Source organism: Dama dama, chromosome 28 (assembly GCF_033118175.1).
Source record: "Dama dama isolate Ldn47 chromosome 28, ASM3311817v1, whole genome shotgun sequence".
In the NCBI taxonomy this organism is placed as follows: Eukaryota; Metazoa; Chordata; class Mammalia; order Artiodactyla; family Cervidae; genus Dama; species Dama dama.
The window spans coordinates 13,362,146-13,373,387 of record NC_083708.1 but is presented as its reverse complement, the minus strand read 5'-3'; the positions used below and the strand labels follow the sequence as shown (position 1 = coordinate 13,373,387).

General features: G+C 44.0%; 1 protein-coding gene across 1 annotated transcript; it reads left to right on the top strand.

Annotated features, from left to right (window-relative positions):
• The first annotated feature begins 2,823 nt into the window (after nucleotides 1-2,823).
• Nucleotides 2,824-9,361, top strand: LOC133048161 (elongation factor 1-alpha 1). The gene is made up of 8 exons (XM_061131784.1): nucleotides 2,824-2,961; nucleotides 3,885-4,062; nucleotides 4,329-4,508; nucleotides 4,631-4,927; nucleotides 5,008-5,158; nucleotides 5,255-5,511; nucleotides 5,595-5,829; nucleotides 5,932-9,361. Exons 2-8 carry the CDS (start codon nucleotides 3,919-3,921, stop codon nucleotides 6,054-6,056), a joined length of 1,389 nt encoding a protein of 462 aa, XP_060987767.1. The 5' UTR covers nucleotides 2,824-2,961; nucleotides 3,885-3,918; the 3' UTR covers nucleotides 6,057-9,361.
• The last annotated feature ends 1,881 nt before the right edge of the window (nucleotides 9,362-11,242 follow it).

Genomic DNA, 11,242 nt, shown 5'->3' with positions numbered 1-11,242 from the left:
CAGGTGTCGGAGCGCACGCGAGGCGCGGGCTCGCCTTCCCGTGCACGCCGGCGCGCCCTGAGCCGCGCGGGGCTGCCCTGCGACGCGCTTCCCCTCCGCCCTCCGCGTCCGCCCGGAGCACGGACGTGGGCTCTGCCCGGAGCAGCGGCTTGGGGCCGCCGTCTAACCCTAACTCGCTCTATGGCTCGAGATCTCTCCAGTTCTCTAAAGTCTCGGCCATTAGCGCAGCAGGACTGAGAGCACCCCGTGGGTGGTGCTCTGTAGGTTACTTACGTGATCAATCAAGGACTGTTGTAAAATTTTGCAGTTCCCTAGGAACTATTTTGAAGAAGGATTCTCTGGAAGGTATTTATAAAGTGTATATACGGATCCGCAGGCTCAGGCCTTGGGGACAACTTTCAATTAATTGTGCCTATTTTACAGAGGTCACGTGCCTCACATTTCTTCTAAACTGAAATTATATTGGATGTTTTCCTCTTACCAATATCTGTTTTCATTTTGACTTTTCTTTCTTCGATTAGCTACTAACTACAATTCCGGATTTCATGTAAAACTTTGAAATATTCAACTTTTGGTGTCTTGAGTCTTTGCTTCCTTCCCTCCTGTCACCAAATAACCGGTTCTTTAAGTTTTCAAAATGTTGTCAGTCCTCTTAGTATGGCCTCCAATAATGTACACACCTAAACCATCTGAGGAGTATGGAAAGAAAGCCTGGCAAAGAAGCATGTAAAATAATAAATCTAATGTGGCAGCCTAATCTTAATATGAAATAACACTGTACTGTTAATATCACTGTGATACACAAATATAACTGTGGGAATCTAGTTCCAAGAGATTAGCCATTAATAATATTTCCAAGTTAATAAGAGCAGAGGTATTTGCATTGTTCTATTGCTAGTGATTTATTTTCACTTGTACTTCTTACATCTTTATCTTATTACAAACATGAACTATCAAGATAATTTCATTCCACACACATATGACTGGGTAAGGGCACTAGGAAAACGCACTATGAAGAAAGAATTTGTGGAAGAAGAAAAGCTAGAAATATAGACATTATAGAAAAGACTTGTGGCCAGAAACAGATGTTACACGTATTTCCAGAGAAACTTCATATGGCTTAGTTTCTTTCATCAAAACTATCTCAATGTTAAAACAAGCCTACAGACTCCTAATGAAGAAAGAAAAACTTGATTTTTAGAAATGTATGGCTACAGAGAATGGTAAAACAAGACGTAGGAAGGCTGTAACAAAAGACTTTCTTTTAAAAAGAAAAAAAGGCATTTGGATTCTGAGAAGTGACTGAAAGCTAGGACTGGAAGAACTATATTTTAGAATGAAATTGAAAGTAAACACCATGGAAATTTGCCTTTATCTGCTTCCCACTGTTTTATATATGTTTTCCTCTTCTAATTTGATTATGGGTTCCTCTCCTAAAGGAGGTGCTTCTTTTGCGCGTGCCACAGAGCTTCACTTTGCCCTGGACACATAGTAGGTTCTCAAATATGTGTTAACAGATTGGCTCAAAAAGTTGTCCTGATGTGTTACATGTGGAAGAAGAGACAAAATGTGTTAGTCACTCTGTCGTGTCTGACTCCGCGATCCCATGGACTGCAGCCCGCCAGGCTACTCTGTCCATGAAATTCTCCAGGCAAGAATACTGGAGTGGGTTGCCATTTCCTTCTCCAAGAAAATGATCTAGTAATTAAACTCATTAAAGATAAAGCTTTTTCTGCAGGAGTGTTTCTGAGAGTCTGCCCTTATTGCCAAACTAAAAAGGCCTCATCCAGTCTCACCTTAGATTTATGCCTAAAATGTAGTTACAAGCAACAGAGTGACGGAAAATGAGGCTATTTACTTACACGGGATAGGCCATTTTTGGGAAGCAGTGATTTCACAGCAGTGTCGGAGACTGTAAACTGCGTGGATAAGCTTGCTGATGCTGTAGATCTTAGTCTCTACATGAGATCATGTGGAAAGGCTGAATGTGAGAAATTCTTTTTAGGTTTTCCATGCTTGCAATCAAACGAGTGTACACTGGAAAATGTACCAGGAGACCAGACACAGACTCAGGATTTCGTTAACGTAATAACACTAGAGTTAGAAGTAACGTAAACTGCAGGATTTAAGTCTACTCTAAACTGAAAAACTGGACATCTGGAGTACCACATGGCGTGACTGTGTGGTATGAACTTTGAATAAAAGCTTGAATGGCGAAAGCCAAGAGGCTGCCCCTGGAGCATATTCGTCCAGCTGCTGGCCTCCGAACCGAACCACTCGTGGATTCTCCGGCCCTGTCGGCTCTCCGCCCGGATCCCCGGGCCTTAGACTTCTCTCCAGCCGGAAGGGGCACGGAGGGCAGGAGCCGGTGAGGCACCAGCCCCGGTACAGCAGGCGGCTCGAGGAGTTGGCCCGCAACCCGCGAGACGGCAAGGCTGGGGACGGGAGATGGACTGCGGGGTAAAGGGACACCCCAACCTCGGTCTCTGCAGTTAAACTGGGAATGGTATAGAGGGAAGCTTCTGGACGTCCCCACCCGGCCGCCTCCACGCCGCCCCACCCCCCAGCTGTGCAGCGAGTAATTCATACAAAAGGAGGACTCGCCTCTGCCCGGGGGAAGCCCAGGGACCGTCGATAAACTCCCACTACCCTGGAACCGAGGGAGCGCTCGTTCCCGCCCCCCACCCACCCGCTCTCGTCCTCCTCTGGATCGAGAGGAGCATGCGCGGGCCGCCCAGCGCTCGTCAGTGGGCTGAGCGTACATCGCCCACGGTCCCCGAGACGTGGGGGGAGGGGACGGAGATTGAACTGGTGCCTGGTGGAGGCGGCGCGGGGTAAACTGGGAAAGTGGTGTCGTGTGCTGGCTCCGCCCCTTTCCCCGAGGGTGGGGGCGAACCGTATATAAGTGCCGTAGTCTCCGTGAACGTTCTTTTTCGCAACGGGTTTGCCGCCAGGACACAGGTGAGTGCCGGGTGTGGCTTCGGTGGGCCCGGCCTCCGCCGCCGGCCGCGGCCTTCGCGTGCGTGTGTCTCCCGCCGCGCCCGTGGGCATCTTCACCATGTTCTTGTCCCGAATTTCGGGGTGTGAGCGGGGGAGGGGTGTGGGGAGTTAGAGGCCTTGAGCTTTTCTCACAGCCCCTTCGCCTCGTGCTTGGGTTGAGGCCTGGGATGTGGCACCGTGGTCGCTGCTGCGTGTGGATACCCCCTCGCTTTGCCGCCCGGTTCCCCCCCTGCCACACACTTAACTATTGAACAACTCCACATAGCCGCGGGTTTTTAGGCCCGGGCGCTTCACCCGAGGCCGGCCGGGGGCTGATAGGATGGGCTTCTCGGCGCTTCTCGGGTTCCGTGGTCGGGGGGAGCCGCGAGGCGCGGAGGGCGCGGGCCTGCTTCCCCGGCGCACATGCCAGCGCGGCCTCGCTGGGCCGAGGCGGGGCGGGAGCCGTGGCGGCCGGGCGAGCTGAGAGCGCCGCCCCGCCCGGCACCAGTTGCGTGCGCGGAAAGATGGCCGCTCCCCGGCCCCGTTGCACGGCTTCAAAATGGAGGACGCGGCGGCCCGGGCGGGGAGCGGTCGGTGAGTCACCCGCACAAAGGCCCCGGGCCCGTCCCTACCTGGCGCCGCTTCCATGGGACTCCCACCCCCCCAACCCCAAGCGGCGGACCAGGGTGCTGTCCTGGCTGCTCGACGCCTCGCGGTTCCAGAGCGACACATGGGGTGGGGGAGGGGGTTCTGGACGGTGGAGCTTATGGGTGGAGACTTGAGTTGGGCCAGCTTGGCGCTGGTTGTAATGCTCCTTGGAATTTGCCCTTGGAGTTTGGATCGTAGCTTTTTCTTCAGCTTCCGGACAGTGGTTTAAAGTGTTTCCCACCCCCTTTCCAATTTAGGTGTCGTGAAAACCACCGTTAAACCTAAGCCAAAATGGGAAAAGAGAAGACCCACATCAACATCGTTGTCATTGGGCACGTAGATTCAGGGAAGTCTACCACGACTGGCCATCTGATCTACAAATGTGGCGGGATCGACAAGAGAACAATTGAGAAGTTCGAGAAGGAGGCTGCCGAGGTAGGCAAACTTAACGATGAGAATATTGGCTGAGCAAGTGCATTGAGTGGTAATTTTCCGAAAACTAGCCACTATTCTAGACTTGACTAGTTAAAAGGTAAATTGCAAAGTTTACTGTTAAGTCAGTTAACTTTTGAGAATAAAGTAAATGCACTTAAGTGTAACAGTTGTGAGTGAAATTGAGTATTTTTTCCAAGTTTGGGAAAATTTCATGCTGGAGTTAGATAATGTTTTAGTTACCAAGTAATCGCCCTTAATCTTTGTAGATGGGAAAGGGCTCCTTCAAATATGCCTGGGTCTTGGACAAACTGAAAGCTGAACGTGAGCGTGGTATCACCATTGATATCTCCCTGTGGAAATTTGAGACCAGCAAGTACTATGTTACCATCATTGATGCCCCAGGACACAGAGACTTCATCAAAAACATGATTACAGGCACATCCCAGGTTTGTGAGACTTAAAAACTACTGAAAATAATTATTCGGGTCTGTTTTTACACTGGCAAAACCATGGATCCTTTTGAAGAACTTAGGTTTAACAGGATGTGAACTTGTTTTTTTTTCCAAAGGCTGACTGTGCTGTCCTGATTGTTGCTGCTGGTGTTGGTGAATTTGAAGCCGGTATCTCCAAGAACGGGCAGACCCGTGAGCATGCCCTTCTGGCTTACACTCTGGGTGTGAAACAACTAATTGTTGGAGTTAACAAAATGGATTCCACTGAGCCACCCTACAGCCAGAAGAGATACGAGGAAATTGTTAAGGAAGTCAGCACCTACATTAAGAAAATTGGCTACAACCCCGACACAGTAGCATTTGTGCCAATTTCTGGCTGGAATGGTGACAACATGCTGGAGCCAAGTGCTAACGTAAGTGATTTTCAAGTTTTTAATACTTAAGTTCTGTAAGGGGGTTTAGTTTCATGGTAACACAGCATTTCTTGTTTTAGATGCCATGGTTCAAGGGATGGAAAGTCACCCGTAAGGATGGCAACGCCAGTGGAACCACCCTGCTTGAAGCTCTGGATTGCATCCTGCCACCAACTCGCCCAACTGACAAACCCTTGCGTTTGCCTCTCCAGGATGTCTACAAAATTGGTGGTAAGTAGAATAAAACCATTAAATTTGTCTGGGTTGGTATAATATCTTCTGTCTGCTTTTGAGGCATTTATTAAGTGCTGTAAATGTTTACTTTAGGTATTGGTACTGTCCCTGTGGGTCGTGTGGAGACTGGTGTTCTCAAACCTGGCATGGTGGTCACCTTTGCTCCAGTCAATGTAACAACTGAAGTGAAGTCTGTAGAAATGCACCATGAAGCATTGAGTGAAGCCCTTCCTGGGGACAATGTGGGCTTCAATGTCAAGAACGTGTCTGTCAAAGATGTCCGTCGTGGCAATGTGGCTGGTGACAGCAAAAATGATCCACCCATGGAAGCTGCTGGCTTCACAGCTCAGGTAACATTTAGAGAGAGGTTTTTATTTACTGTTATAACTTTAAGGGTCTTTGAGACTCAACTAAATGCAAGTCTCTTTTGCAGGTGATTATTTTGAACCATCCAGGCCAAATCAGTGCTGGATATGCACCTGTGCTGGATTGTCACACAGCTCACATCGCTTGCAAGTTTGCTGAGCTGAAGGAGAAGATTGATCGTCGTTCTGGGAAAAAGCTGGAAGATGGCCCTAAATTCTTGAAATCTGGTGACGCTGCCATTGTTGATATGGTTCCTGGCAAGCCCATGTGTGTCGAGAGCTTCTCTGATTATCCTCCCCTGGGTAAGGATGTTTTTCTGCTGTAATTAAAAACTTAATTTTAGAAGTAAAGGTTTTAAAGGTTTGGAAAATGTCTTACGGTAATACAATGTTTGTTTTCCATAGGCCGTTTTGCTGTGCGTGACATGAGACAGACAGTTGCTGTGGGTGTCATCAAGGCAGTGGACAAGAAGGCAGCTGGAGCTGGCAAGGTCACCAAGTCTGCCCAGAAAGCTCAGAAGGCTAAATGAATATTATCCCCAACACCTGCCACCCCAGTCTTAATCAGTGGTGGAAGAACGGTCTCAGAACTGTTTGTCTCAATTGGCCATTTAAGTTTGATAGTAAAAGACTGGTTAATGATAACAATGCATCGTAAAACCTTCAGAAGGAAAGGAGAATGTTTTTGTGGACCATATGTTTTGTGTGTGGCAGTTTAAGTTATTAGTTTTTAAAATCAGTACTTTTTAATGAAAACACCTTGACCAAAAATCTGTCACAGAATTTGAGACCCATTAAAAAAAGTTTAATGAGAAACCTGTGTCTTCTTTTGGTCAACACTGTAACTCCCTATAGTACTACTTTGGTAAGAGTTGTTCATAAGCTATTTCTGGTAAAACAATTTTCAAATTATGCGTTTGTATTTCTAGGGTGGAGCTTCAGGTTTGTTAACCTTGTGTTGAGAGAACTCATCTGTTTTAATAACATCTTAAGCATTGGTGCAACACTTTCTAGATTAGGACAGATGAGCAAAGTAACTTCTATATGTAAGCTAGTTTGTAAGGTCAGATTCTATAGTATAAAAGCTCCTGTTGCATATAAAATTTTGTATGGTTACATAAATAAGTAAATACGTCAGTTTCCCAGTTATGAGGATGTGCATTCACATTTATAATAAGTAGTTAATCTAAAATGTGAGGCTTAAACAGTATTGAGTACTGCCCTACTAGAGTTAATTGTATACAGGTTCTAGGAAAAATAAAAGATGCTGGAGGCTAATTGTGTTTCCTGTTACTTAAATAGAAATGAACTTTATATAGGAATTCTCATCTAATGGGCACGGTTGGGTGAAGAGAACATTGCTACATGGGAGAGAGGAGATGTGGTAAATAGTGTGTGAGGAAGTAATGGCCCATTTGGGTCTGAGTGTAGGTTAGTTAATGTTTTCAAACTTAACTGCCATTTTAAAAACTAGAAAGGAAATTGGAAAGTTGTAATTTGTAGGTTGCTATAATTTGACAGTTGGATGAAAATAACCCTTAACTCTAGAGGAATTTGGTAACCTGTCAATTGCAGAGCTTCATCACAAATGGGAAAAACTAGGTGGTCAGTTGGTAATTGGTCTCTGGGTATAAGCAATGTAGTTCTAAGTTAACTTTGGTTTTGATAGTAAATCTTATGCATTTGCAGAAACAGTAATTCTGTATTTGATAACTTGGCTTTTATAATATGAAAGGAAAATTAATCCAGTTGAAACTAGTGAAATCACACCAGATAGCATTCTAGAAGCCTTTTTTTTTTGCAAATAGCATCCTGTGAGCTGTAGACCGGTAGATGGCTGATTGCAGTTTTTCCTGGGTAAAAATTATATGGCCATTGGTAGGGGCTCTAAAATGACAAAGATTTGGTCCCTAGCTTGTCCCTTAATGTTGTGACAGGTATGGTGTTAACTGATTAAAGGAGATATGAATAAAGATTGCTAGTTAGTATATAGCTGATGTAAAGCTGACAGTTACCAGGAGAGTTGTCTTCACAACGAAGATTTCATTGCAGAAAATGGCTTTCATTAAGGGGAAGTTTGAGAGCAAGACAATTGGCATATTTAGAACCATAGATTTGTCTGTACAGAATTGCTGTGAGCACCACCTACTGGTGGTCACTACAGACTTTGTTTAAAAGTCTAGGTTCAGGATGAATGTTGTGCTGTTTTTTATACAGTTGCTTTTGTGAACGTGAACTGACTGAAGAAAAGATTTCTAAAACAAACTGGTGCTTGACCTTAAACCCCATTTTTAAAGTTGCCGTGTTGTTGAAATGGAGTCTTGTTGAAACTTGGCCCCGGGAATTCTTGTGTGGTTTCAGAATATGAGAGGCAGTCTGATTTCTGAAAAAATGATTCTTCCTATTCCCAGAATAGGCAGTCTAGAATAGGATGAGTTTTGGCCAGATTAACAATGCTTTGGTGATGTCAAGAGCATGAGCAATTCATCTGATTGGGTTCTGGTCTGCCCAAAAGCAGATGGCATATACTGAAGAGCTTGATTATTAGTAACTTGCAGAATGGGGTATATAATACCAGGACAGGACTATGGATTTTATTTTTATTAAAAGTATTTCCCTTGGTTACCTTTTGCTAGGTTGAGCACTGAGCTCATGCCAAAACAGGCTGTTTCTGGCTCTATACAATTTCTGAAACGGGCAGCTCTAGAAAAGTGATGAAAAGTTCTGTGTCAAGATGTCCTTTTGTTTTCGTTTGATAGGTGTTTGATGTCATTGTGAAATGCTGCAGGACTATGTACAGTCAGTTGAGAATTATTAAAGGTGTGTTAGTTATTCCCTTGTATCTTAAAAGGAATGACCAGCAAGAGTTCTCAATCTTGTGATAAGGGGAGAAGAGCAAGCTCCTTGATATGAGAAAAGGTGGAATGAAATGTATTTTCCTTGATTTGCAACGTTCCTGGAATTTTTCTGATCTGGTTTTGCTTTTTCATGACTTCTGTCCTTTTTTCTTCCAAACCTAAAGTTTCTCTCACCCAGGTGGCATCAGAGTCCTCTGTTTGCAAGCCTCTGGCGAACTTCCTAGACTAGTTAAATCACAATTGAAGTTGCATTGCTTGCTCAGGTGATAGTGATTTAGAAAAAACTAAAACTTTGGAAAGTGCCACATGGCTTCTGAAAGGTCATTGACCTCTGATCCAATGGAGAACTTAGGTCATGTGGGTTTCTTTTGTAAATAGGTTATGCTATGTAGTCATGCTGTTAATAGAAATGAGTGAGATTAATGAAATTGTCAAATAGATCTTGGACAACCTTCAGCAGGCCCATGGATCTCCAAGCCTTGAGTGCTCAGTGACAGCAAAGATCACGTTAATATTTCAAGTAAGCAATAATATTAGAAAACTTAGTGGACTATTTTAAAGTTCTTACCACTTTTTAAATTGAGGTGCTTAACCTAAAATTTGCCCTGTAAAAGTGTTCTGCAAGTTTTGATAAAGTTTACCAAAAAAGTTTACCACAATCATGGTATAGAATATTTCCATCACCTTTCCCTCTCCCCCAAATTCCCCTGCCCCTGTGTGGCCAATCTCTTCTCTACCTCTTACTCTTGGTAACTACTGATCTATATTCTTTCCCTGTTTTGTTTGCAGCAGTGTCACATACCTGAATTGATACCATATGTAGCCTTTGAATCTGGTTTCTTTCACTTAGCATGATGCCTTTGAGATGATCTGTTTTGCATGTATCAGTAATCTGTTCCTTTTTAATAACTAAGCTTGTTTACAGCTGAGGGACATTGGTTGTTTTGGATAATTACAAATAAACCACTAAACATTCACATAGGTTTGTGTGTGATTATAGGTTTTCATTTTCCTTGTGTAAAAACCTAGGAGTGGGATTGCTTATTGTTCTTGGCAAGTGTATGCTTTTTAAGAAACGGCTAAAAGTTTTCAAAGTGAATACTGTTAGAAATTTAGGTGAAATCGTTTTATCTTGATAAGAATTTTTCAAATAATTCATTTGGCTCTTGTCACTGTTGTCTCAGTTGTGGCACATGGGATCTTAGTTGCATCACTGTCTCCCATTGCAGCACATGTAGGGGCTCTCTAATAGTGGCATATAGGGTTAGTTGCCTGACCAGGGATCAAACCCACATCCTCTGCATTGCAAAGTGGATTCTTAATCATTGGACCACCAAGAAGTCCCTGATGTGATTAATTTTTTAATGAAAATTAATTTGACTAAGGCTTCCGTTGTAGCTCAGTCGGTAAAGAATGCCTGCAGTGCAGGAGACCTAGGTTTGATCCCTGGGTTGGGACGATCCCCTGGAGAAGGAAATGGTAAACTGCTCCAGTATCCTTGCCTGGAAAGTCTCATGGACAGAGGAGCCCGGTGGGCTGCGGTCTGTGGGATTGCAGAGTTGGGCTCGACTGAGTGACTAACAATTTGACTAAGTGTTACACTGAGACTGTAGGACAGTGGTGCCAGACACTTGTATTTCACACACAGGATAGGATTGTGAACACAATGGATACAGTCCTTGCCCTTTGAGTTGATAGTCTACTGGGGGAACTAGGTACTGAGTTTAGATAAATTTTTTTTTAAATTAAACCCAGAAATCTATGAGTTTAGATAAAATTTTGAGTTTTGGTGCTCAAGGGAAAGAAGGATGCTGTGAGCAGGAAGAGGGAAAGGGATGTAATTTAGATTGGCTAGAGAAGGTTGTTTGTCAGAAATAGCTGAGATCTTGAAGGATAAGTAAAAGTTACTGAATTGAAAAATGAGAACATTGCACTTCTTTAAGTAAAAGTTACTGAATTGAAAAATGAAAACATTGCACTTCTTAACAACTACATAGAAACAGAAGTTTTGTGGGTGTGAGTCACTCAGTCGTGTCTGACTCTGGGAGCCCATGGACTATAACCTGCCAGGCTCCTCTGTCCATGGAATTCTCCAGGCAAGAATACTGGAGTGGGTAGTCTATTCCTAAGGGATTTTCCCAACCTAAGGATCGAACCTAGGTCTCCTGCATTGCAGGTGGATTCTTTACCAGCTGAGCTACCAGGAAAGCCCTAGAAAAGTCTTGAAAACCTAAAAACATTTTAACCACTCAAATTGATTTTGAATATACTCATTGCAATTTTTGGTTGATTACTTTGTCAGTGTGTGGTTCTCAGAGGCACAGTTGCTCACTTGTGTCTGACACTTTCTGACCTCATTGGCTGTAGTCCATGACTCTTTGACCCCATGGACTAGAGCCCACTAGGCTTTTCTGTTCATGGAATTTTCCAGGGAAGAATACTGGAGTGGGTAGTTACTCCTATTCCAGGGGATCTTCCTGACCCAGGGATTGAACCTGCATATCCAGCAACCCTTTCCTTGGCAGGCAGGTTCTTTTTATCAATAAGTCACCTGGGAAGCACCATAGGGCTATCACTCCTATTACAAATGAGAGACTGAGGTATGGAGGCTACTAAATCATCCTATTGCTGGATGAAATTTTTTCTTGAAATTTATTATTGCTGGTAACATAACTAGGGTATTCTCTTGGTCTAATTGAATGATTTCATTTTCTTTTGTAAGAGTTACTAATTTAACTGAAGATGCCAGTCAATACCTCTCAGTCACATCTGAGCTAAACACTTAGCAGTTCCTACAGCTGTTTCTTAAATAGAAGTATAGTTGATTTACCATGTCTTTTCAGGTGTACGGCAAAGTG

What these genes read in the sequence shown, in the direction of transcription:
- LOC133048161 (XM_061131784.1), top strand. Translation starts at nt 3,919, where the DNA reads ATGGGAAAAGAGAAGACCCACATCAACATCGTTGTCATTGGGCACGTA. An exon ending in GGATGTCTACAAAATTGGTG is followed by an intron (nt 5,159 to 5,254) that starts GTAAGTAGAATA and finishes TGTTTACTTTAG; the next exon opens with GTATTGGTACTGTCCCTGTG. An exon ending in CTGCTGGCTTCACAGCTCAG is followed by an intron (nt 5,512 to 5,594) that starts GTAACATTTAGA and finishes TCTCTTTTGCAG; the next exon opens with GTGATTATTTTGAACCATCC.